Below are 21,552 nucleotides of genomic sequence, written 5' to 3' on the forward strand. Positions count from 1 at the left end.
TTTCTTCCCACCTCTAATATCACAACTGTTAATCCCAGGCTCAGCATGTACCTGATATGTAATGGCACCCTTCTCTCTCTTCTTCTGCAGGACTTTGCTAACACCATCCCCGGCCACGGTGGCATCATGGATCGATTCGACTGTCAGTACCTGATGGCCACCTTCACACATGTCTATATAGGCAGCTTCATCAGGTAAGAGGAGGACTCGAGGCTCCGAGGGAGAGGTGTCTGATAGTGAAATCTGAAAAATGTGTTATCCAGTTCCTTACAGTCATTTAAAGTTCCGTACGTTTGTATATTAGTTCTCGTAAAGCTTCAGATGGCTGTAAAATAAAAGGAACACTTGTGATTCAGTGTTTATACTGTGTAAATTATCCAGCAGCTAGCAGACCTCTACTTAGCGGCTTAATCCCAACCTAACACTGCGAAGAATTTCAGACTGCGTGTACGTTTTTTCAGTTTAACGTCGTTGAAACAGACACTCGTGCTGCGCTGAAATGGAAACACTGTGCTGGAACACGTGTCTTTCGGTTCAATAAAAGGCATTAAAGGTGCTGTAGGTAGGATTGTGAAGATCCAGGACCCAAAAATGTGAACATCGACAACTTCTCAGTCCCTCCCCCCTTTTGCAGTACAGGCTGTAGGTGGTGCCAGAGGAGCCGGATTTTTTATTTGTATTACCTGCTTCATGTAGTTCTACTGGAACATAGGGTCATTTTCAGCAAATATGACATGAAATATGTTCGTTTTATAAGTCTTACCTACTGCACCTTTTAACAATTCTGTTATTCTACAGTATTGGAAAAAAAATAATATCTGAATCCCAAACTAAACACTCAAAATGTTTTCCTTAAATACTTGAAAGTGTAGGTCTGTTGTCTGTCATAAAACAACATCATTAAACCCCACAGTCAGTGTGCTGTATTAGAAAGCTTTTTAGAACCTCTGGTGCATCTGAGCTGCTGGGTTTTATTATTCCTAGATTTTTAGATTTTTCCAGTTCCTTGTACTGGTTATAAGATGAAGTAGCTCCACATTTGAGGCCTGGGATCTTTACACTCTTGTTTCCATTGTGGTCACATTTAATTGTTTGTCTTGCAGGGGACCAAACCCAAGCAAGGTGCTACAGCAGCTGATGATGCTTCGGCCTGAACAGCAGCTCAGCATTTTCCACACTCTGCACTCCCAGCTGAGAGAGAGGGGGATGCTCCCCCAAGCTGCTGCCCAGGCTGAGTGAAAGACGGCCAGCTTCACAGGGTGATGACTGCAGAGTGTGTGATGGTTTGGAAAGTTTGTGTAAGCATGTACACACACACACACACACACACACACACACACACACACACACACACACACACACACTCTTAGGTATGGCTGTATGGTGTGTGATCCCAGGCCTCTCACAGAGCGTCATCCTGCCGACTCTTCATTTGACATCCAACCAGCTCATAATCAAGACGTTGAACCTGAGGTGACTCTCCAGTGTACGTGGAATAACCTCGTAATAAAAAAACACAATACCAACGACAACAAAATAGGCGGCTTTGTTGTTTTCCACTTGGACCAGCACATAATCAACACCCTTCACGAGTGAACAGGCAGTCCCCATCCTAAAAACGTACGGACTGAAGATAAAATGTCTTATCGAACAAAACGGACCCTAAAGCACATGGCTTTCTCAGTGCAGGTGGACGGTGGATGTGCAGTTTCCCTGTGGACAGACGATATTGCACTGACTTAAGCTGAACAAAAGGATTTAAAAAGCTTTTTACCAGCATAAACTGGGCCCAAAGTGTTGGGCACGTGGACCTGAGGTACAGCAAACAGACTGTTGAGACTTGTCTTTCTGGGGTTTGGGTGTGGGCAAAGCAATGATGCAGCAGGGTTGTCAGAATACTACAGTATAGACACTGTTTTATATACTACGCTCTATTTAATGGTCCTAACCTCACAGCTTAACAAAACATGTAGCATGTACGCAAGTCCTGCCTTGGGATACAGCTAACTTAGCCATGTTTATTCTCTTCTTCCACAGAGGGAACTTTAAGCTTTTAGGTTTATGTCTAAATCTAAATAACTCGCACAAATAAAGTCAATCCAGATTGACTGTAGGCATGTTAACGCAAAAACTAGAGCATCAGCACTCAAGTTAATGTATTGTACATAAATATACTGAAGATATTTAGCTGCACAAATACGTAATACATACTATAACTGAAAAAAACACTTTTTAAGCTATGAAAAATGATATGCAAAAAAGAGATATAACTCATTTGTAGCCTTTAGCATGAACAAATTAGATTTTTATGAGGTAAGGATGTAGATTTGATCCGAGGTTGCTGCTCATTTAGAGGGTGTGCTGGGTGAACCTATACGAGAGATAAAAAAAAAAAAAAAAAGTATTTAAAGGAATAGTTTGACATTTGGAAAATACACTTATTGTTGCCGAGAATTAGATCAGAAGATCAACACCAATCTCATGTCTGTGTGTTGGGTATGTAGCTTGAGCCGTGAGTTAAAGTGCTCATATTATGCTCATTTTCAGGTTCATAATTGTATTTAGAGGTTATATCAGAATAGGTTGACATAGTTTCATTTTCAAAAAACACCATATTTTTATTGTACTGCACGTTGCTGCAGCTCTTCTTTTCACCCTGTGTGTTGAGCTCTCTGTTTTAGCTACAGAGTGAGGCATCTCACTTCTGTTCCATCTTTGTTGGGAGTCGCACATGCAAAGTAGCTAGGTAAGGACTACCAGCTAGTCAGTTGCAGAGTATGAGGGCGTGGCACACTAGTAGTTAGGCGAGCATTATAACGTGTGTTACAAAGTGACGTACGTTCGTCACAGAAGTAAAGGCTGGACTACAATAGAGCTGTTTGGAGCAGTTTGTGAACAGTGTTTTCTGTTGGAGATGTTAAGTCCCCTTGGGGTGGAATTTGGGCATAATATGAGCACTTTAAAGACTGGAAGCATGGTGAAACAGCAAAATTCTAAAATCGGCCTACCACCACCTATAAAGCTCTTAACACAATGTTGGTGAACAACAGTTGTGTGCAGTAACCTCCCGTAGTTGTCACAGTGACGACCAAACGCGTGCAGCTACCTTGGATGCTACGGACTACGTTGGAATGTGAATGATCACATTTGATTGTCTGTTCATCAAGAAAGATACACCACATCTAAAACTTTAAGTTGTAGTTTTTACATGTTTGTTTGTGTACGGATTAAACAAACAAGCTATGTGTTAATTTGTGAGCTTTTAGAGGCGTAACTTTGAAGAGTGGTAGTCAAGCTCCCCCCTGCTTCCAGTCTTAATGCTAAGCTAGGCTAATTGCCACCTAGCTCTAGAATCCATACTAAACGCACGCATGAGCGTGATATTGATCTCATCTAACTCAGACTATTTTCCCAAAATGGTGAACTATTCCTTAATAAAAAGAAAAAAAGACTGCTTCCTTTATCGATTTAACCAATGATTTTAGTTGCACTGTTGGGGTGGGGTGGGGCCTCCGACTCAATGTTTGTCAAATTGTTGAAATAAAAATCTTGCTATTTTAAAGTTTTCTCATGCGTTAAATCACTGTTAAATTATTAAGTTTTGAATGTAGTTTGCAATGTAAGACCTGAGTGCATTTGGAACCTATATACTGTACAATATGTGTGTATACATACAGCACTGTATTCACACATATCTTTAAGTATATACAAATTCTGATGGCCGGTGGTTTTATTTGCAATATATTATGCAAGTTGCAGTTTGATTCCTTTTAGAATGTGGATTCGAACATTGAATTCTACAGGAAATCTATTGCGTTTATGATATTCACCAGTGTGATGAATAAGACGATGCATTATAAGCGTGTTAAGAGGCGCCTAGTCTGGCTCAATGGATGTACATTGCTGGGATAAAGCCTAACTGGATGTCCCTCCACTCTCGCTATCAGGGCTTAGCCCCCGGAACACTTGTGATTGAGACCATAGAGCAGCGCTAACACAGCGCTGTAGAGATAGGTCTGGCAATGAAGAGGCACTAGACGGGGCTATAAAATTCTCTGATTGAATCCAGACCTTTTCAGAGAGAAATGTTTACCAAAGCACTGTCTGATTAACACTGATTTCCTTCCGTTATTGAAAAAGCTCCAGGGCCTACGTCCAAACATCCGTCTCCTTTCGACATCCTCTCTTTGGTCTGAAAAAAGAAAAAAAAAAAAAAAAAAAAACGAGGCGAGTTTGGAACTGGGCTGCAGACTGGACTGCTAACATTTGCATCCGTGGCCTGTGCAATGTTCTGTTCACTTCCTTTAGCTGTTGGACAAAAGAGGATGTTTTAATTTATTTGTCCAGTTTGTTTTGTTCATGTTTTCCTCATACATAGAAGTGCATTTTAGGGTGTTTTCCCCCATTTAAAGTGAATGGGGGTGCTGGGTGGATTTTTGGGACCAGCTGTATTGTACTGTATAAATGTATAAGCCTCCATCTGAGGCAAAACCCACTACTACTGCTTTACAGACTTTTCTGTGTCCAACCTACATACTGAACATGATAAGGCAAAGCATGTAGACATCTGGACAGTGTTCACACTAAAGCAATCAGACCAAAATTCAACACAAACCACAGATGGTCAATTATTTCGATTTTTGTTTTTTTTAACGCTGTTTTTATGGAGTCTGGAGTGTGCCACCAGAATAATTAAAGAAGAATAAATTTAGTTTTAAAAGACAATAATGAAGTTAAACTATTAATTGTCAAAATACATACATTACTTTATAGTGTCACTTAAATGCATGAATGAATGATTGTAATTAAGTGTATTATTCCATGGGCACACTCTGGACTCCACAGATTTACAGTTGTAGTTCAAATTTAGATCAAAGTTGTGTGGACTAATTTATATTTTTATTCAACTTATGAAGGTAAAACACTTGTGGTACACAAATGTAAAGGTAGGGAAGAAAAATGTAGTTTAAGTAGCCCAGATGTCAGGTTATAATGCACTGCAGATGTTTGGTTGCTTGTCTTTTTTTAATTTATCATTTTGTGTATGTTTGATTTGCTTTGAGCAGAAATGTTTTCTAATGAAGATCTATAGCTTTTGGAGTGGATACAATTAAAGATGATACTGAGGAAGTATGCTGTTAATAATGGGGGCAATACAAAGTCATGTATAAACCAAATATTGATACCTGTTAGGGATATTGTAAAGCTGTTTACTGTATGGAGGTGAAATAAAGATTTTTTTTCTTTTAATTGGCGTTTGTCATGTTTCCTAATGACAAAAGGAGAATTTGCTTTCACATTGAAGGAAAAACTTCAGATTTATTCACAAAGCAAAGCGTAATGGTTTGTGATGTGACATTTAATTATATAAAAAAAGATTTTGCACAGTGTGTGAAAGAGCAATTGCAGCATTTGCACTCATGTAGCCACAAACAAACATCTGAACATTAAAAACATAAATCTGTCAAAGAGAATTTTTTTTTTTGAGAACCTTCTGGCCTCAACAAACAAGCCACCATGTTGGAGGAATGACGATAGACTGGTTAAGATTTGTAAAAATATACAAATGCTGTTTTATATAAGGTGAAAATGTTTGACATGATGAAATTGTGTTCATTATTTGGGATGCAAAGAGATTGTTGAATGGCAAACAATTACAGGCATTTATTCCTCCATAAAATCTGAAATTACACTGCTCCCATTCAAATCAACCAATGCTGATTACAGATCATTATATACAAATAATAATACATAAAATAAAACCATACTTGCTTCTAAATGCAGTTTAGATCTGGAAGCTGATGTTAATTAACAGAATAAAAACATGACAAGCAAAACTAGAAAAAAATCCAAAAATATGGCTTGTCCAACCAATCATAAACAAGCTTTTTACCTGCACACATTCAGAGCCAGCTCTATTTTTTTGGTTGTAACTCTTTCAACTCTGTGTTGTTTAGTCAGTTTTTTGATATATGTAACCCTTCTCCATCACCAGACAGGTTTCCATTAAAGTGCAAATTTGAGTCAGTATCAGACACACAGTTGTACATAATAGCACAGCACATCATCATTACAGCCAAGAAAGTGGAGTCCATACTATTTTACAAAAACAACAGTGACCCCTTCTGGAGAAATGTACTACACCTGATTTCACAAACCTCTTCATAAAAACAGAACAAAATAAATTGATTTCTTTCTGATGTTAGTATTATATAACAACATTGGGTTAACATTACATTTTAAAGACAAGAGTTTTCCAGAAAACAAAAAATCTTTATCACTGAAACTAAAATCAACAACAGCCATGGACAATCTGGCCTTTTTATACTGCTAAACAACAGTTGTGGGGGTCATTTAAGTAAACATACTATCCCCTCCTATTGAAGATAACAGTAGAGAAAAAAAAAACACTGAAAAGGTGAAATTACATTCCACAGATTAGTACAAACAAATATGTGAATCCAAATATTTTAAAACAGTGCAATTTGTATGGCCATATCCGTTCAGTAAAATGCTTGAAGTACAAACACTACACTGACTACACCAGTTAGCTCGTTGGCTAACGCGCAAACTGCAACATTTATATTGGCGCAAAAGTCTGAAAGGAGACGAACTTGAGAAAGCAAAACCTTTTCTTGTCGTACACAAAGTATCTTAAATACTCGCTCATGTATGAATTTCTGTAACGTGTCTGAACATGCTTTGCAAATTTTCTCTGGGTAAATAGAGGTGAAATGAATAATAAATAAAGGCTGAATTAAAACCAAACCACTTGGACGGACTGTTCAGCTTACACCTTTACTTGGCATAAAAACTGAACTCTAATTATTAAAACCTGTTCTTTTCTGTTCTAATGGAAGTGTATAATCAGCTAGCTAGCATACATGACTTCAAGCCATCCCTGAAAACATTTCTCATTTTTTACCTTTTGCTACTTCTGGACATCTGAGCTTTAAAATCAAAGTGAAACCTTATTGTGGGTCACAGCATAAGTATATTCTTCAAGTTTAAAAACAAAACAAAAATGAATGGATAGGTAACCTGCTGTCACTACTCTGTTTCCATACTTCGCCTTCAACTTGCGATGTCGCGTCTAATCGACCAGTAGAAATACTGAAAAGAGAACAATCTTCTTCATGTGATTTCCAATTCAGTCCGTTACAGTAACTCTTTCAGAGACAAAGCATTTTAGCAACAATGCCTCACTTCTCGGTCAGTCAGCTTGATTTTCTGTGGCCACTTCCCTTCAAGCTAGCTAGGTGACTAAAGCGTTGAATGGCACTCTTGTCTCGTCATCTCCCTCCTCTACAATAACCCTGTGGTCAGGCCTATCAGGACAGAACACTAGCCGTAGCAATGCTAGCCCAACACGCACCAACAGCCTCAACACGAGGAAAGCAAAAGGCACCGTGATCTCCATCAGGTGGAAAATTGAGGCGCTAAATTTACTCAAAACACAAGTTAGGAAAAACGTCCCTAGAGCTACGCAGGGGTACAGAGACAGCTTAGCTAGCATAAATATGTGCTCGCGTCCGCCATATCGCACATAAGGGTGCAGGGTTTCCTGTTCATTGTAAAGAGCGACCACCCAAATAGCGAGCTGAAATATGCCAGCGAAGAAAATGATCACACAGCTGATCTGAATGGCTTCAAGTTCGTTGCGAGAGTTGTGCGGGAATTCGTGTGTTAGCTCGTAGGCTAGAGGCAAACCTCCGACAAACGCCAGTGAGAAGGTGTTCAGCAGGCCCATGAAGCGCGTTGTCTTGGTGACATGGAGGAAGAGCGAGTGGTGCACAAACCAGAGAAGGCCGACGGTGGCGAAGGAACCAAAGTAGGCGAGGTACTCTGGGCCGTAGACCTGCAGAGCTGCTATCAGGCTCCCGCCGAACTGCTTCTGCACAACTGTCGGGTCTGGAACGTTGTCCTTGCTAACAAGAAGGAACCAGAGACGATAAACGTTAAGAGGCTTTCTTAGCACTATTTTCTCACACTATTAATCACACTTGATTCATAATGGTTTATTGCTACCGGTAATTGAGCAAAATCTTCTACAAACATCCTGTAGTCAGTCATATTTCTACAAAACTAATCAGGTATATTTAGTGTTGGATCTGACCATTTATAGGCAGCTTTGAAAATATCTCTGAAAAATGGGGCACTTGGTGCACAGATACAGTAAGAGTCTCTTTTTGGAGCAACACTATGGTTTCATTAAATGTGATAACGGTTTCTCCTGATGCATAGCTTGTTTTTATCACAATCTGACCTCTTTTCTACACACAATAAATTAATTTATTATATTGATATGCATTTGTCCTATGTCTATCCACTAAAGGAAATCAAGTGAAATGCACCATATGTCCAGGATGAGAAGCGTTGCTACGATGGCATAAACTCCGTCGCTGAAAGCCTCCACTCGTTCCTTGCTGAGGGGCTCGTTAGGCAGGTAGGTGTAAAACAACATGGAGTCTGGAGTGTCCTCCACCTGACCTGAAATGGATAAGATTTGGTTTATGTTTTAAAAATGTGACGCACGTGACACGAGCCATTCTGGAATAAATCTACATCAACAAGCAAAGTACACTTGGCCAGAGGTGAGCACATATATTTAATATGTTCCTCGTACATGTCAGTGTAAACTCTAGTGCTTACCAATGGCTTTGTTGCGACACCACTTCAAAGACCGGGAGATGTACGGCAGGAAAATGACGATTGCCAACAGCACGTAAGACTGAAAGACAAAATTACTTTATTGCAAGAAAGAGATTTATATTATTGTAAATTGAATGTCTTTGGTTCTTTGTGTTTTAGATTGCTAGTTGAACAGAACTAATGTTTGAAGATGTTACCTTGGACTCCATGGAATAGTGATGCATTTTTCACAATTTTCTGACATTTATAGATTTAATGATTAAGACAAGACACTACAAGTGAATGGGGTAAACATTTTAACTAATACATATCACCATGAAACTTCCCTAGTTGGTGACTTACATTAAGACAATTATTTTTTGTATTGCAAGTTATCACACATTTTTATATTTACACATGCAAATTAGGCATTATCATTATCTAATTTAAACCAGTTCTGTGACATCTTAGTGTGGGCAGCGTGTTTACACACTGCCATGACACAGAGCTGGATTTAAATCAGCTAAATGTATCAGAGAAATGGGAACATTGGATAAAGCCAGCATCAAAATTCTTTGTCGATTTCATTTTGTCGACATATTAGAGTCAAAGTTAATTTTGGATATCTTTTTGTATCCCGCCAAAAATTACTGTCAACAGCCAAACAAAATCCATTTTTGCCAAAATAAAAAAAAAAAGTAATTCAATCAGTATATTAATCTATAATAATAAAGACCTACAACATATTACAAGATGAATTCATCCCTCACGACAGACCATATCTAACATTTTAATCTGATGTTAAATGGAGCATCTTTAAACAGTTAAAGAAAAGAAGGAATGGAGGCTGGAAAACCTACCAGCTGGAAGAAGATGAAGGAGAAGATGCCGGCAAAAAAGCACATGATGGGAACCCGCATGATGACTTTGAGGATGTGGTGTTTGTAGTAGGTTTGGTTCTCGGCGATCTGGATCTGCTCGTTAAGCAGGAAGGGACGGCTGAAGGCGTACAACACAATCACCGACTAGGGAAACAAGGCATGTAGGATTATGAACGCATGTAATTACACAGAATTTCAGTAGCTTCACTAGAAAGAAAGAAAGCAACAATAATACAGCAAACATCTCTGTATCTGTAGATACATGTAGTGTCACTAAAGACATTCATATTTAACTTAGATTTCAGTTTGCTTCTGTTTTTCGAGAACAGAATTATTTGAGGTTTGGGAAGATGTACTGATTAATTTCAAGATGACTGGAGTAAAACGCTTAAATTTGGCTCACCTGAATGATGCCCATCACCATCACACAACCACAAAAGAGTAAAATGCCGAGGATGTGCTCAGGGAAAGTCGCCATCAGAGAGAACTGCAAAGATGAGAGAGCTTGAATGCCATCGGCCAACTTAAACATGTATTTGTGCAAACTGTGTGATTAATTCAACTGCCATTTAGCTGCTGCAGTGACTCTTACTCACTGTGTACGGTAGAAAGGTTATCAGCATCATGCAGGCCTGAAATAGAACCGAAAGCAGAACTTCACACGAAAGGACACGTGATGCTCAAAACAAGTTTCATTCGCAAGAAAAATACTTTAAAGATGCAGTAGGTAAGACTTATAAAACTAACTTCCTGTCATATTTGCTGAAACTGACCCCTACATTCCAGCAGAAGAGATAGACATTTATTGATCCTTTCGGAAATTCATCTTGCACCATACAGCTCATCAAATAGACAGACAACAGACCATAGACAACGGACAATGCCAAGACCACTAAACCCTCCCTTCCCCCCGCACAACCACAATCCCGAATATCTCCACATCACAATAAAATAGCAAAGTGGGCTATCAATAATAAGGTGCAACATCATCAGTGGCGCTTTAATATTATACCAACGTGCAGTATTATCACACAGAAAGGATCAAGTTATTTTCCCTAAATAATATATGAAGCTGGTAATAAAAAATAAAAAAATCCGGCTCCTCTGGCAACTAACTTCTTGTCAATCACGGCTCATGCACACACATTCATTCTCCCTTGTGGGGGGAGGGGCTTAGGAGATTGTTTGGGCTTTAGCAGAAAGGGGGGAAGGGACTGAGAATTTATCGATGTTCAAATTCTTTGGCTAAGTCCTGGACCGTCACAATCCTACCTAGGGCACCTTTAAATAACCACACTGAAAATGTGTCTCTCTTTCCTCTTTGCAGGGGAATTGGCAAGATTATTACTATTTGATTGAGTATTAATTATGACATATTTGTTTAGACAACAACATGCAGATTTCTGTGACACATATTGTACATCTGAGTTCAAGTGCAGGTGTCAGAAATCCAACCTTTATCTTTCTTAATTGGATTTTAAACTAAATGGACAATCAAACTTTACAAATAAGCTAATTAAATTGTAAATCAAAGAGATGATAAAGGACAAGAAATTAACTTTACAGGGACATAGTGTCCAGCAATGTTTATTAAAACTGATGCTACATAAAGTAACGCCTTAACACTGTTCTGTGCTCCAGTACAGTATGTAGACATGAAATATAACCAACTAGTGATGCATGGCGTATAACTTAAAAGAAGAATATAACACAAGACATTTTTACTGTCACATTAACATACTAAAATTTCTAGGTACATACTTGCTATTTAAAGCTGGGGTTGGCTGGTTTCTGGAAAAAGGCAAAACAAACACCAGAATGTAATTCTATGAGAATTACAGTCCTGTTTTCTTTGCAAACTTGTGGGCCTGTAAAGCCCTTTGAGATGACGTACTGTGATTCAAGTTCATGTTTTTTTAATACAATAAGGGTCAATATCGGGAAAGCGTTTCAGAGATGGAGAGAAAATGTTGCTAATAGTTTAGCCCTCTGCTAACCGTAGCCGAGAGCTTTAGCCACAGCTGTGAGCTTTTAGCAGAAGGCTAACCCATGAGCAAACTTTTCTCTCCATCTCTGAAATGCTTATTGACACGTTTCATGTTCACGTGTTTATTGTCAGACTCTCTTTTTGAGAAGTCCGTCCTTTTTGTTTGGGTCGCTTTGCAGTGTAGGCAGTTGTTGCCAATGCTGGAATAACAACTGTTGTATTGGCTAAAGTCTCCCGTCAAGGGCTAGATTTCCTAAAGTCTGAAAACAGAGCCAAGAGGACGTGCAGAGGTCTAGTTTTCTCTCAGACAACTTGAATTACAATATGCTGAAAGATTATTAAGGACTTTTTGCCCGATGACGCCAAAAAAACTACCTTCCCCAGCTTTAATTCTCCTTCATATAATATCTAAGATACTCCAAATTATTATTACTTGAAGATAGACTTGAATTAAATCCATCCATCCATCCATCCATCTTCGTCCGCTTATCCGGTGTCGGGTCGCGGGGGGAGCAGCTCCAGCAGGGGACCCCAAACTTCCCTTTCCCGAGCAACATTAACCAGCTCCGACTGGGGATCCCGAGGCGTTCCCAGGCCAGGTTGGAGATATAATCCCTCCACCTAGTCCTGGGTCTTCCCGAGGCCTCCTCCCAGCTGGGCGTGCCTGGAACACCTCCCTAGGGAGGCGCCCAGGGGCATCCTTACCAGATGCCCGAACCACCTCAACTGGCTCCTTTCGGCGACGCAAAGGAGCAGCGGCTCTCTCCGAGCTCCTCACGGATGACTGAGCTTCTCACCCTATCTCTAAGGGAGACGCCAGCCACCCTCCTGAGGAAACCCATTTCGCCGCTTGTACCCTGGATCTCGTTCTTTCGGTCATGACCCAGCCTTCATGACCATAGGTGAGGGTAGGAACGAAAACTGACCGGTAGATCGAGAGCTTTGCCTTCTGGCTCAGCTCTCTTTTCGTCCTGGCGGTGCGATAGATTGAATGCAATACCGCACCGCTGCGCCCGATTCTCCGACCAATCTCCCGCTCCATTGTCCCCTCACTCGCGAACAAAACCCCAAGGTACTTGAACTCCTTCACTTGGGGTAAGGACTCATTCCCTACCTGGAGAAGGCATTCCATCGGTTTCCTGCTGAGAACCATGGCCTCCGATTTAGAGGTGCTGATCCTCATCCCAACCGCTTCACACTCGGTTGCGAACCCGATCCAGTGAGTGCTGAAGGTCGCAGGCCGATGATGCCATCAGGACCACATCATCTGCAAAGAGCAGCGATGAGATCCCCAGCCCACCAAACTGCAACCCCCCCCCCCCCGACTACGCCTCGATATCCTGTCCATAAATATTACAAACAGGATTGGTGACAAAGCGCAGCCCTGGCGGAGGCCAACCCTCACCTGAAACGAGTCCGACTTACTACCGAGAACCCGGACACAGCTCTCACTTTGGTCATACAGAGATTGGATGGCCCTGAGTAGAGACCCCCTCACCCCATACTCCCGCAGCACCTCCCACAGTATCTCCCGGGGACCCGGTCATACGCCTTCTCCAAATCCACAAAACACATGTAGACCGGTTGGGCATACTCCCAGGCTCCCTCCAGGATCCTTGCGAGTGAAGAGCTGGTCCGTTGTTCCACGACCAGGACGGAATCCGCATTGTTCCTCCTCAACCCGAGGTTCGACTATCGGCCGAACCCTCCTTTCCAGCACCTTGGAGTAGACTTTACCAGGGAGGCTGAGAAGTGTGATACCCCTATAATTGGCACACACCCTCTGGTCCCCTTTTAAAAAAGAGGAACCACCACCCCAGTCTGCCACTCCTTTGGCACCGTCCCAGACTTCCACGCAATGTTGAAGAGGCGTGTCAACCAGGACAACCCCTCCACACCCAGAGCCTTGAGCATTTCTGGACGGATCTCATCAATCCCCGGGGCTTTGCCACTGTGTAGTTGTTTGACTACATCAGTGACTTCCGCCTGGGAAATCGACGACAATCCCCCGTTATCCTCCAGCTCTGCCTCTAACATAGAGGGCGTATTAGTCGGATTCAGGAGTTCCTCAAAGTGCTCCCTCCACCGCCCTATTACCTCCTCAGTGGAGGTCAACAGTGTCCCATCCTTACTGTACACAGCTTGGATGGTTCCCCGCTTCCCCCTCCTGAGGTGGCGAACAGTTTTCCAGAAACACTTTGGTGCCGACCGAAAGTCCTTCTCCATGTCTTCTCCAAACTTCTCCCACACCCGCTGCTTTGCCTCTTTCACGGCAGAGGCTGCAGCCCTTCGGGCCCTTCGGTACCCTGCAACTGCCTCCGGAGTCCTCCGAGATAACATATCCCGGAAGGACTCCTTCTTCAGTCGGACGGCTTCCCTGACCACTGGTGTCCACCACGGTGTTCGTGGGTTACCGCCCCTTGAGGCACCTAAGATCCTAAGACCACAGCTCCTCGCCGCAGCTTCAGCAATGGAAACTTTGAACATTGTCCACTCGGGTTCAATGCCCCCAGCCTCCACAGGGATGCACGAAAAATTAAATTAAATAAATTTAAATTGATTAAACACAGTGATCTCACTGATAATGTACTCACGAGGTTCAGCAGTGCAAGGCAATCATCAATGCGTACAATTACTTGAAATAACCTGTGAAATTCAACACAAAGAATGAGCAGGTGATAAATTATAAACCCTCAAAACTGCTGTTCTACTACTACTTATAATAATAATAATAATAATAATAATAATAATAATAATAATAACCCACCTGATATGCGCAGCCCATGCAACAGTCACAATAAGGAATGTCATTAAGTAAACAGCTATCTTTGTTGTCAGCAGAAGCTGAACACTCTCCCTCAACTCCTGCAAGACAGACAAACAGATTTATAACATGTGGCTTATCTTAAAATCCTATCAGTACATTTCTACATTATTATTGAAAACATTTGCAGAACTGCATCACCACTCTGTAACTGAATAGTCATTGTTCTACAGGTGTTTTTTAGGAAGAAAATAACATTACACATCTATTACTTTTGTCAAACATTACCTCATTATTTTCCATCTTTGTATGGGCAACAGGTAATATCTGTGAATAAAGGAAGCTGCATTAGCAGAAATATCAAATGTTCAGAGAAAGACACATTACTAAACATCAGTAGAGACAATCTGATTTGACCAGTAAGCCGGTTCTCTGTATGTTAAGGGCCCCAATATGACTATTATCATGGCTGATTTAAACCTTAGATTTGAAAATTTCTGTCACTGGTCAAAAGTACATTATCAGGTTGTTGTGGCAAACTGCTTTACACACAGTAAACTAACTCGCCACTGCAGGTGAATTATATGGAAGGATTGGACAGTCCTCAGCATACCTGTGTTTTATGCTGTCCACAGGTCACAGGAGAGTTTAGTTTTAAAGGTTGCTCAGACTGAATTGAAAACAGCTTAACTAACTTAATCTGTGGGGCACTCCATGCCATAATCACTTTACGGCTGGAAAAATGAGCATGTATATTAGCCCTATGGCTCCATAAAATGTCAAACTCACATATTTGTACCAAACCTCTCTCAATTCTTTTCCAATTCTAAACTTTTACAGATCTGGAAATTGTCTAATCCATGTTTCATATTGTGAACACTGTTGGTCTGATCACGTGTGCTCAGTTTGGAGGAAGCATTCAGATAATTGGCATGAAAATGTCACTTTATGAGGTTTTTTAACATTAATATGTGTTCCCCTAACCTGCCTATGGTCCCCCAGTGGCTAGAAATGGCGATAGGTGTAAACCGAGCCCTGGGTATCCTGCTCTGGATTTGATAAAATGAAAGCTCAGATGGGCCGATCTGGAATCTTCTCCTTATGAGGTCATAAGGAGCAAGGTTACCTCCCCTTTCTCTGCTTTGCCCGCCCATGAGAAAGAGACATCATGGCTTTCAAACAAGCAAAGTGGCAGTTGGTCAAGGCCACACCCCCACCCTCAACCTTGCCCCCCCTCTCTCCTCCTCAATATCCACAGACACAGAAATGGCACATCCGAAGTAAAGTTCATTGTGGGACTGGCTCTAGTGGCTGTAATTCTGCACCAAGGCTGAATTTCGGGAAAGAGACTTCAGATACAGTATTAGGGGACTCATTATGCAGACAAAATGGCTGGATTACCACTGCATTAGTACAGTACCTATCTCTGTGTCGTATTTGATATAAGTTTATCTCACGTTTTGTAGGTAAACCTGCAAGATGACACATTATGTAATACTAACTACAGCTGTCAAATAAACAGTAGTGTAATGGTGTGGAAGTGCCATTTTTCCCTCTGAAATGTAGTTGAACAGAAGTAGTAAAATGAATGTTTCACCTGCTTGTGTAGATAGCCTATACTAAACTCGGGGAATAATCATGGGAGCAGTTGTCAGGGATCAATACACAATCACATTGATCACCACCCATCGTCACCACCCTGAAGCTCGAACCCCTCCGGTTATTTCAGGCTCGGTGTCTTACCATGACGGTGGCGATAATGGAGATGAGAGCATCACTGTAGGCCAGCAGTCTGTGGGAGGACTGGGTGCCGCTGTGGCCCTCTCTGTCGGACGGAGTGACGCTCTCCAAGAACGAGGAGGAAGCTGCGTGGCTTCTCGTGCATTTCTTCTCCATCTCCTCCTCGACGTGGTGCTCTATGATTTCGCTGCCGTCGTTGTCCCCCATCGCGGAGGAGCTAAAGGACCGCAGAGGACGCAGCAGGGACCATGGACCCGGTGGACGGTAACCTAACTGTTTGCAAACAACCAACAACCGACAGCTGACTGAGGGCGGGGAAACCGGAAGCTGCTGCCCGGTTGTTTTCCTGTTGTCAGCAAAGATCGTTGATTATGGAAGAGTACTCACTCGGTAGTTAAAAACGGATTCAGGTTTTTATCTGGGATATATATATACACACACATATATAATCTTTAAAAAAATAAATGAAAAAAAAATATGTATATTTTTTCATTTATTTTTTTAAAGATTCTTTTTCCCCTTTAATGGACAGGACGGCTAGGTGAGAAAGGGGAGAGAGATATGGAAGACATGCAGGAAATCGTCACAGGTCGGACTCGAACCCGGCCTGCAAAATTACGAATCCCACTATGGCCACGCCATAGTGGGATTCTAACCCAGGTTAGGGTTAGGGGATTGGTCAGGGGATAGGACCTGTACATGTAAGCATGGACGCCTGGCCAATAGTAGTGTGTGAACGCTATTGAAGGGCGGGTTTTGGCGTGGCCATAGTGGGATTCGTAATATCGCACCCGGCCTGGACCTCTGCGTCGAGGCATAAACCTCTATGTATTTATAACCCGGCCACATTATTTTTATGGAAGTTTTTGGGCTGGTGTAATTTTGGTTGAAATTTTTACTTTGATGTGTCAGATTGTGACTCTGGAAAAAGTTACCCCCTGATATTCGCACTATTACAGATGTAGCTCTTTTTAGGTCCAAACTTAAAACGCATCTGTTTAGTCTGGCTTTTAATACGTAGCAGTGGTTTCTTTGTAACCTTTTCTGATTTTACTGTTTTTTGTTGTTGTTGTTTTTTATGTTATATGATGTGTGTTTTTACTCTTGGTTTTATGATGTTAAGCACTTTACCTGATGGTTGCTGTAAAGTGCTATATGAATACATTTTGATTGATTGATTGATTGATTGATTGATTGATTGATTGATTGACATTGTGTGTCTGTCCTATCACCAAACGGTGGCGATAATGGAGATGAGAGCATCACTGTAGGCCAGCAGTCTGTGGGAGGACTGGGTGCCGCTGTGGCCCTCTCTGTCGGACGGAGTGACGCTCTCCAAGAACGAGGAGGAAGCTGCGTGGCTCCTCGTGCATGTCATATAACAATTTCATATAATACAGGAACACCTTTAACCAGAACATTGAATGTTATGAAATGTGGAGTGGAGTGAGAGTCCCTTATTTCGACTACAGTGATGCGGATGGTTTACCCAAATGCCGACTATATACATGTGAAGCACTCTTCTGACTCTAGAGGGAGACATCATACTGTCTCTGGTAGTGCCCTAAATTTAGGGCACTAGTCTCTGGCACACAAAACTCTTTTCTCAACCAGTAACTGATCCCCATTGCAGAGCAATTATTAAAAACAAAAGGTAGAACACCTGTATTAACTAAATAAGTATTTTGATAACATACATATTAGTCCTTTTACATTCTCTGTTGTCATATATTGTACTGTTTTTAAGCTAGGACAACCTTGGGAATTTCTTTCTTTTCAGGGGTAATATTCCTGTGACACTGACATGTTTATTGGCAGGCAGTAAGGGATAAGGTTTTTGAATTGACCCTTTAATACCTAACCAGGTTTTTCCCATTTGCTTCATTCCCTATTTGTGTTGACTCTGCAGCTGACTCTGTCAGCCTCAGGAGACCCCCCAGTAGAGCTGTGAGCTGGAGTTCAGGGACAGAGGGGCAAAGCCTGGGGCGATCAGAGGCCTTGAGTCTGGCTCCGGGCCGGTGTTTCTTATTTGACCCAGGTTCGGCCAGTGCAGCCAGTGCCTTAGGCCACACCGTAGGCTGTCTCTTCTAATTATGTCTCTGCATCCTGGGGTCCTCCTCCCTGAACCCTGCTCATGCAAATTACTAACACATCTCTCCACTGATGCACCAAGTTCATCATGTAGCCATTTTAAAAGGGCAAAAAGTAAGTTTTTAGCAGCAAAACGTGACGTGTAGTACAGCTGCGGGGGGTTGATCACTGCTAATGCTTGAGCTTAGCAGGCAATTAACGGCCACTGTATGCAGAAGCATTAGAATTAGAATTGTTATTTCGCTGCATTTATAGTTTCCTTTTCCGCACTTTTGGTTCAACCTTCTTCAACTTCAACGCATTGGATATTTTCAAAGAAATTAAAAGTTTTTGATAATGTTTAAAAGTTGCTGCGTTTGTCCTTCTTATCGGGTCTGAAGCCTTGCAAACTGTTGGTTGGTTGGTTGGTTTACAGCAACCATAGCCACTCACAGAGCTAACCATAAACCTGCGGTAAAAACCCAGAATGAGACCCATATTCCGAAATGTGCTGTATACATGTCCAAAGAATGCCTCTAAAACTCGAATAATACCGGAATATCCCACGTCTTAATTGGAAAATGCTATATTTGGAAAAGGCCTTTTTCAGAATATCCAACGCTTCTGAATATTGCCATATTTGAAATAATAGTGGAATATTGGTGTGCATGTAAGCATACTCACTGTTACCTCCCAAAAATATCAGACACCACCACTACCCCGGGAAAAGTAGTAGAAGGTATCTCCTGGCCTACTGCCCTTTCCTCAGTTTTTGACATCACATCAAAAGCTATTTCCCTGGAGAGACACCCAGGTGGAAGCCCATCTGTTGAGGACTCATCTCTGTGATAGCACATCACTCTTCGTTTCTCATTTCCCCCTCCTCAATTCCATCCTCCTGACCTCTTTCCCTCATTTCCTCTCCTCCTTGAGCCATCCCCATCTGAATGTTCACATCCCATTATTGAGACATTACTGAGTCTGGGATATTGTATGCAGACTGTTGACTGCCACCCCCTCCCACAACCCATCCTTTCCCATCCCCAGACATGATCCCTGATGCCTTAATCAGTGCTGACAGGAGACGTGGCTGCCTTCACAACCCCTGCTGTCTGGGTTTGCAGCTCTCCCCTCGACTTAATAAACTCTGTCAGATGTAACGGGCCTGCTGAGGGTGGCACCTTCCTTCAAAATCCCTGTTTTGACCACAGTTCATTACATAGACAGGGTTAAAAACACTGGGTTAGTGTAGGCCGTGTACACACTGATGTGGATACATTTGAAAATGTCGGGTTTTGAGTCAAACACATCCACACTACATTTTTTAGGGTATTTTCTAAGATATTGTAGTCCATGTTTAAACTCTGAAACAATATCCATCATCTATTCTGTACTCACTGATCCTGTTTAGGGTCGCGGGAGGCAATAGCCTATCCCACCATGTATTGGGTGATAGAAGAGATACACACTGGACAGGGTGCCGTCTATTACAAACACATTTTTACAGACACGACAGGAAACGCTCCTATGGGTCTTATTAGAGGGTAGGAATATGGGTTGGAGGACTTGTTGTAAAGGGTAGGTTGGAGTACTGTTGTAACCACAAAACAGACACACCATCTCAACTTTCAAAGGTCAGGTTGAGGAGTGTGAGGGCTTCAGGTGGATTTCTGTGGCAACAGCTCTGCTGTGGGGTGACGAGATGAGAGGTGACACATACTAATACAGATATATTACTCAGGGTCCTGTCATCGTTAGCACCATTAGTGACCGAAGTGATGATGAACTGAAGTGTTGCTTTGGAAATTAAAGCAGCTTTTCACTTTGGTGCCACGATTTGACTTTCTAACACGTCTAGAAGTCATAAACTGCCTTAAGGGTCTGTTTTTATCACCTGCACTCAAACCTTTTTCTCTCCCAACTCTGTGTTGGCAATTGCAAAACAGCAAAATAACTTCTTCAAATATACTGTATCTAGACTAGACTTTGTTTAAATTAGAGATGGCCCGATACCATTTTTTGCTTCCCGATACCGATTCTGATACCTGAACTTGCGTATCGGCCGATACCGAGTACCGATCCGACACCAGTGTGTCATATATTTTATTATGTTTTAACAGCTGTATACTACTATCCCTGTATGGATGTGATATGATTTCTATCTTTGTTGTCTGTCTGGCTCAGGTTAAACTCTTTGTGAAACATGAACAAACACAAACAATGAACGCCACAGAACTTTCTTTTATTCTCCAGTTTGAACTCAGTTATAACGGAAAAAGAACATAAATAAACTACTTTAACGTAGATTTTCTTTAGGGCTTTATTACATGGTATCGGATCGGTGCATAAACTCCAGTACTTCCCGATACCGATAATAACCTCTAGTTTAAATGGGGAAAAAACCTCAGATTACGAGACCTCGGAGCAGCATTTTAATGCGGCTGTACATTTAATTTATTGAAAATGTAATCATTGTATTATGCAGATATGACTAATACTAAGGTATTGTTTCTTCCTAAATGACACAATTGACTTAAGTCTGTCTAATGCTGCTCTGTATTTCTGTCCTGTCACTCCTCATTTATGTTCTGGTCACGTGTTGGTGCCCAGCAGTGGTCTGACTGGAAAAAGCTTTCATTTCCTGTTATGTCACTTGTTAAGATGAAATGTCAGAGCTCTTGAGGTGTTATTCTAAATTCCTGCCATTCATCAGAGACTCAGTGAAAGTGAGAAACAAAATGGAAGACATTATCACAGAAAGAATAATGACCAGTTCTTACATCATCAGAATGGCCCAAATGAGGAGTTTTCTTCCCGAAGGCCTTAATAGTGTTAAGAGTGTTACAACATTAAAAAGGTTTTAGTAAGATATTACTAGATAGGCAAGGTGAACGCCGATCACAATGCAGATATTGATTATTTTATATATTCATCTATTTATCTTTGATCATTTTAATTTCAGATTATTTTGCAAAAGTAATAATAAAGAACACACTAGATAGCATGTTCTTTAAATAGCTGCTGACCATTTTCCAGGGCATAAAATACATGTTTTATAATATGTCTTTTTACATTGCAGAGCCATTGACTTCCTTTCACTACAGCATGAAAATCTACTTCAACAAACTTGAAACGTGCTTCATCAAATCATGTCTGCATTTAGTGCTAAAGTTGTGGTGGCGTGGTAATACAGCTTAGAGTACCTTAACACAAGGATAAAAAGCAGTGTTTCCCTGCCTGCTCTTGATGAAAGTTTCAAGACCACAGCCAACTGACAACCTGAAGTACACTACTCCTGTATATCACTGCAGCAAAGGAAGAAGTTAAACTGGAGCTGGACAAAAACAGGATTTTTATCTGCCGTTAAGCTACGTTTTTTCTGGCGTTAAGCTACTTTTTTCTTGCAAAGTTGCGTAAAAAGTCTGCATCTGTGAATACGCATCTTCCGAAATGTCGAACAATTTCTCCGAGACCATGAA

The 21,552-nt window shown here is 41.4% G+C and overlaps 2 protein-coding genes across 3 annotated transcripts in view; one reads left to right on the top strand and one right to left on the bottom strand.

Annotated features, from left to right (window-relative positions):
* The window catches only part of cds1 (CDP-diacylglycerol synthase (phosphatidate cytidylyltransferase) 1), a 37,786-nt gene extending 29,328 nt beyond the window's left edge, over nt 1-8,458 (top strand). The window contains exons 12-14 of one of the 2 annotated variants that reach the window (XR_003692540.1): nt 91-194; nt 1,104-1,298; nt 8,336-8,458. Coding sequence is in view for 1 of the 2 variants with exons in the window: in XM_028577407.1 (XP_028433208.1) it covers nt 91-194; nt 1,104-1,239 (240 nt within the window). In the remaining variant the exon portion in view is untranslated. Of the gene's footprint in view, nt 1-90; nt 195-1,103; nt 2,530-8,335 lie in introns of those variants that run through there. The other variant, XM_028577407.1, reaches the window with a different exon arrangement.
* tmem175 (transmembrane protein 175) lies at nt 5,342-16,334 on the bottom strand. Its single transcript, XM_028577406.1, has 10 exons — nt 16,007-16,334; nt 14,552-14,590; nt 14,267-14,364; nt 14,094-14,145; nt 10,109-10,144; nt 9,916-9,999; nt 9,492-9,656; nt 8,653-8,731; nt 8,355-8,490; nt 5,342-7,928 (listed from the first exon to the last, which is right to left on the bottom strand). Exons 1-10 carry the CDS (start codon nt 16,208-16,210, stop codon nt 7,256-7,258), a joined length of 1,566 nt encoding a protein of 521 aa, XP_028433207.1. The 5' UTR covers nt 16,211-16,334; the 3' UTR covers nt 5,342-7,255.
* Between the last annotated feature and the right edge of the window lie 5,218 nt (nt 16,335-21,552).

This window comes from Perca flavescens, chromosome 5, assembly GCF_004354835.1.
Source record: "Perca flavescens isolate YP-PL-M2 chromosome 5, PFLA_1.0, whole genome shotgun sequence".
Classification (NCBI taxonomy): Eukaryota; Metazoa; Chordata; class Actinopteri; order Perciformes; family Percidae; genus Perca; species Perca flavescens.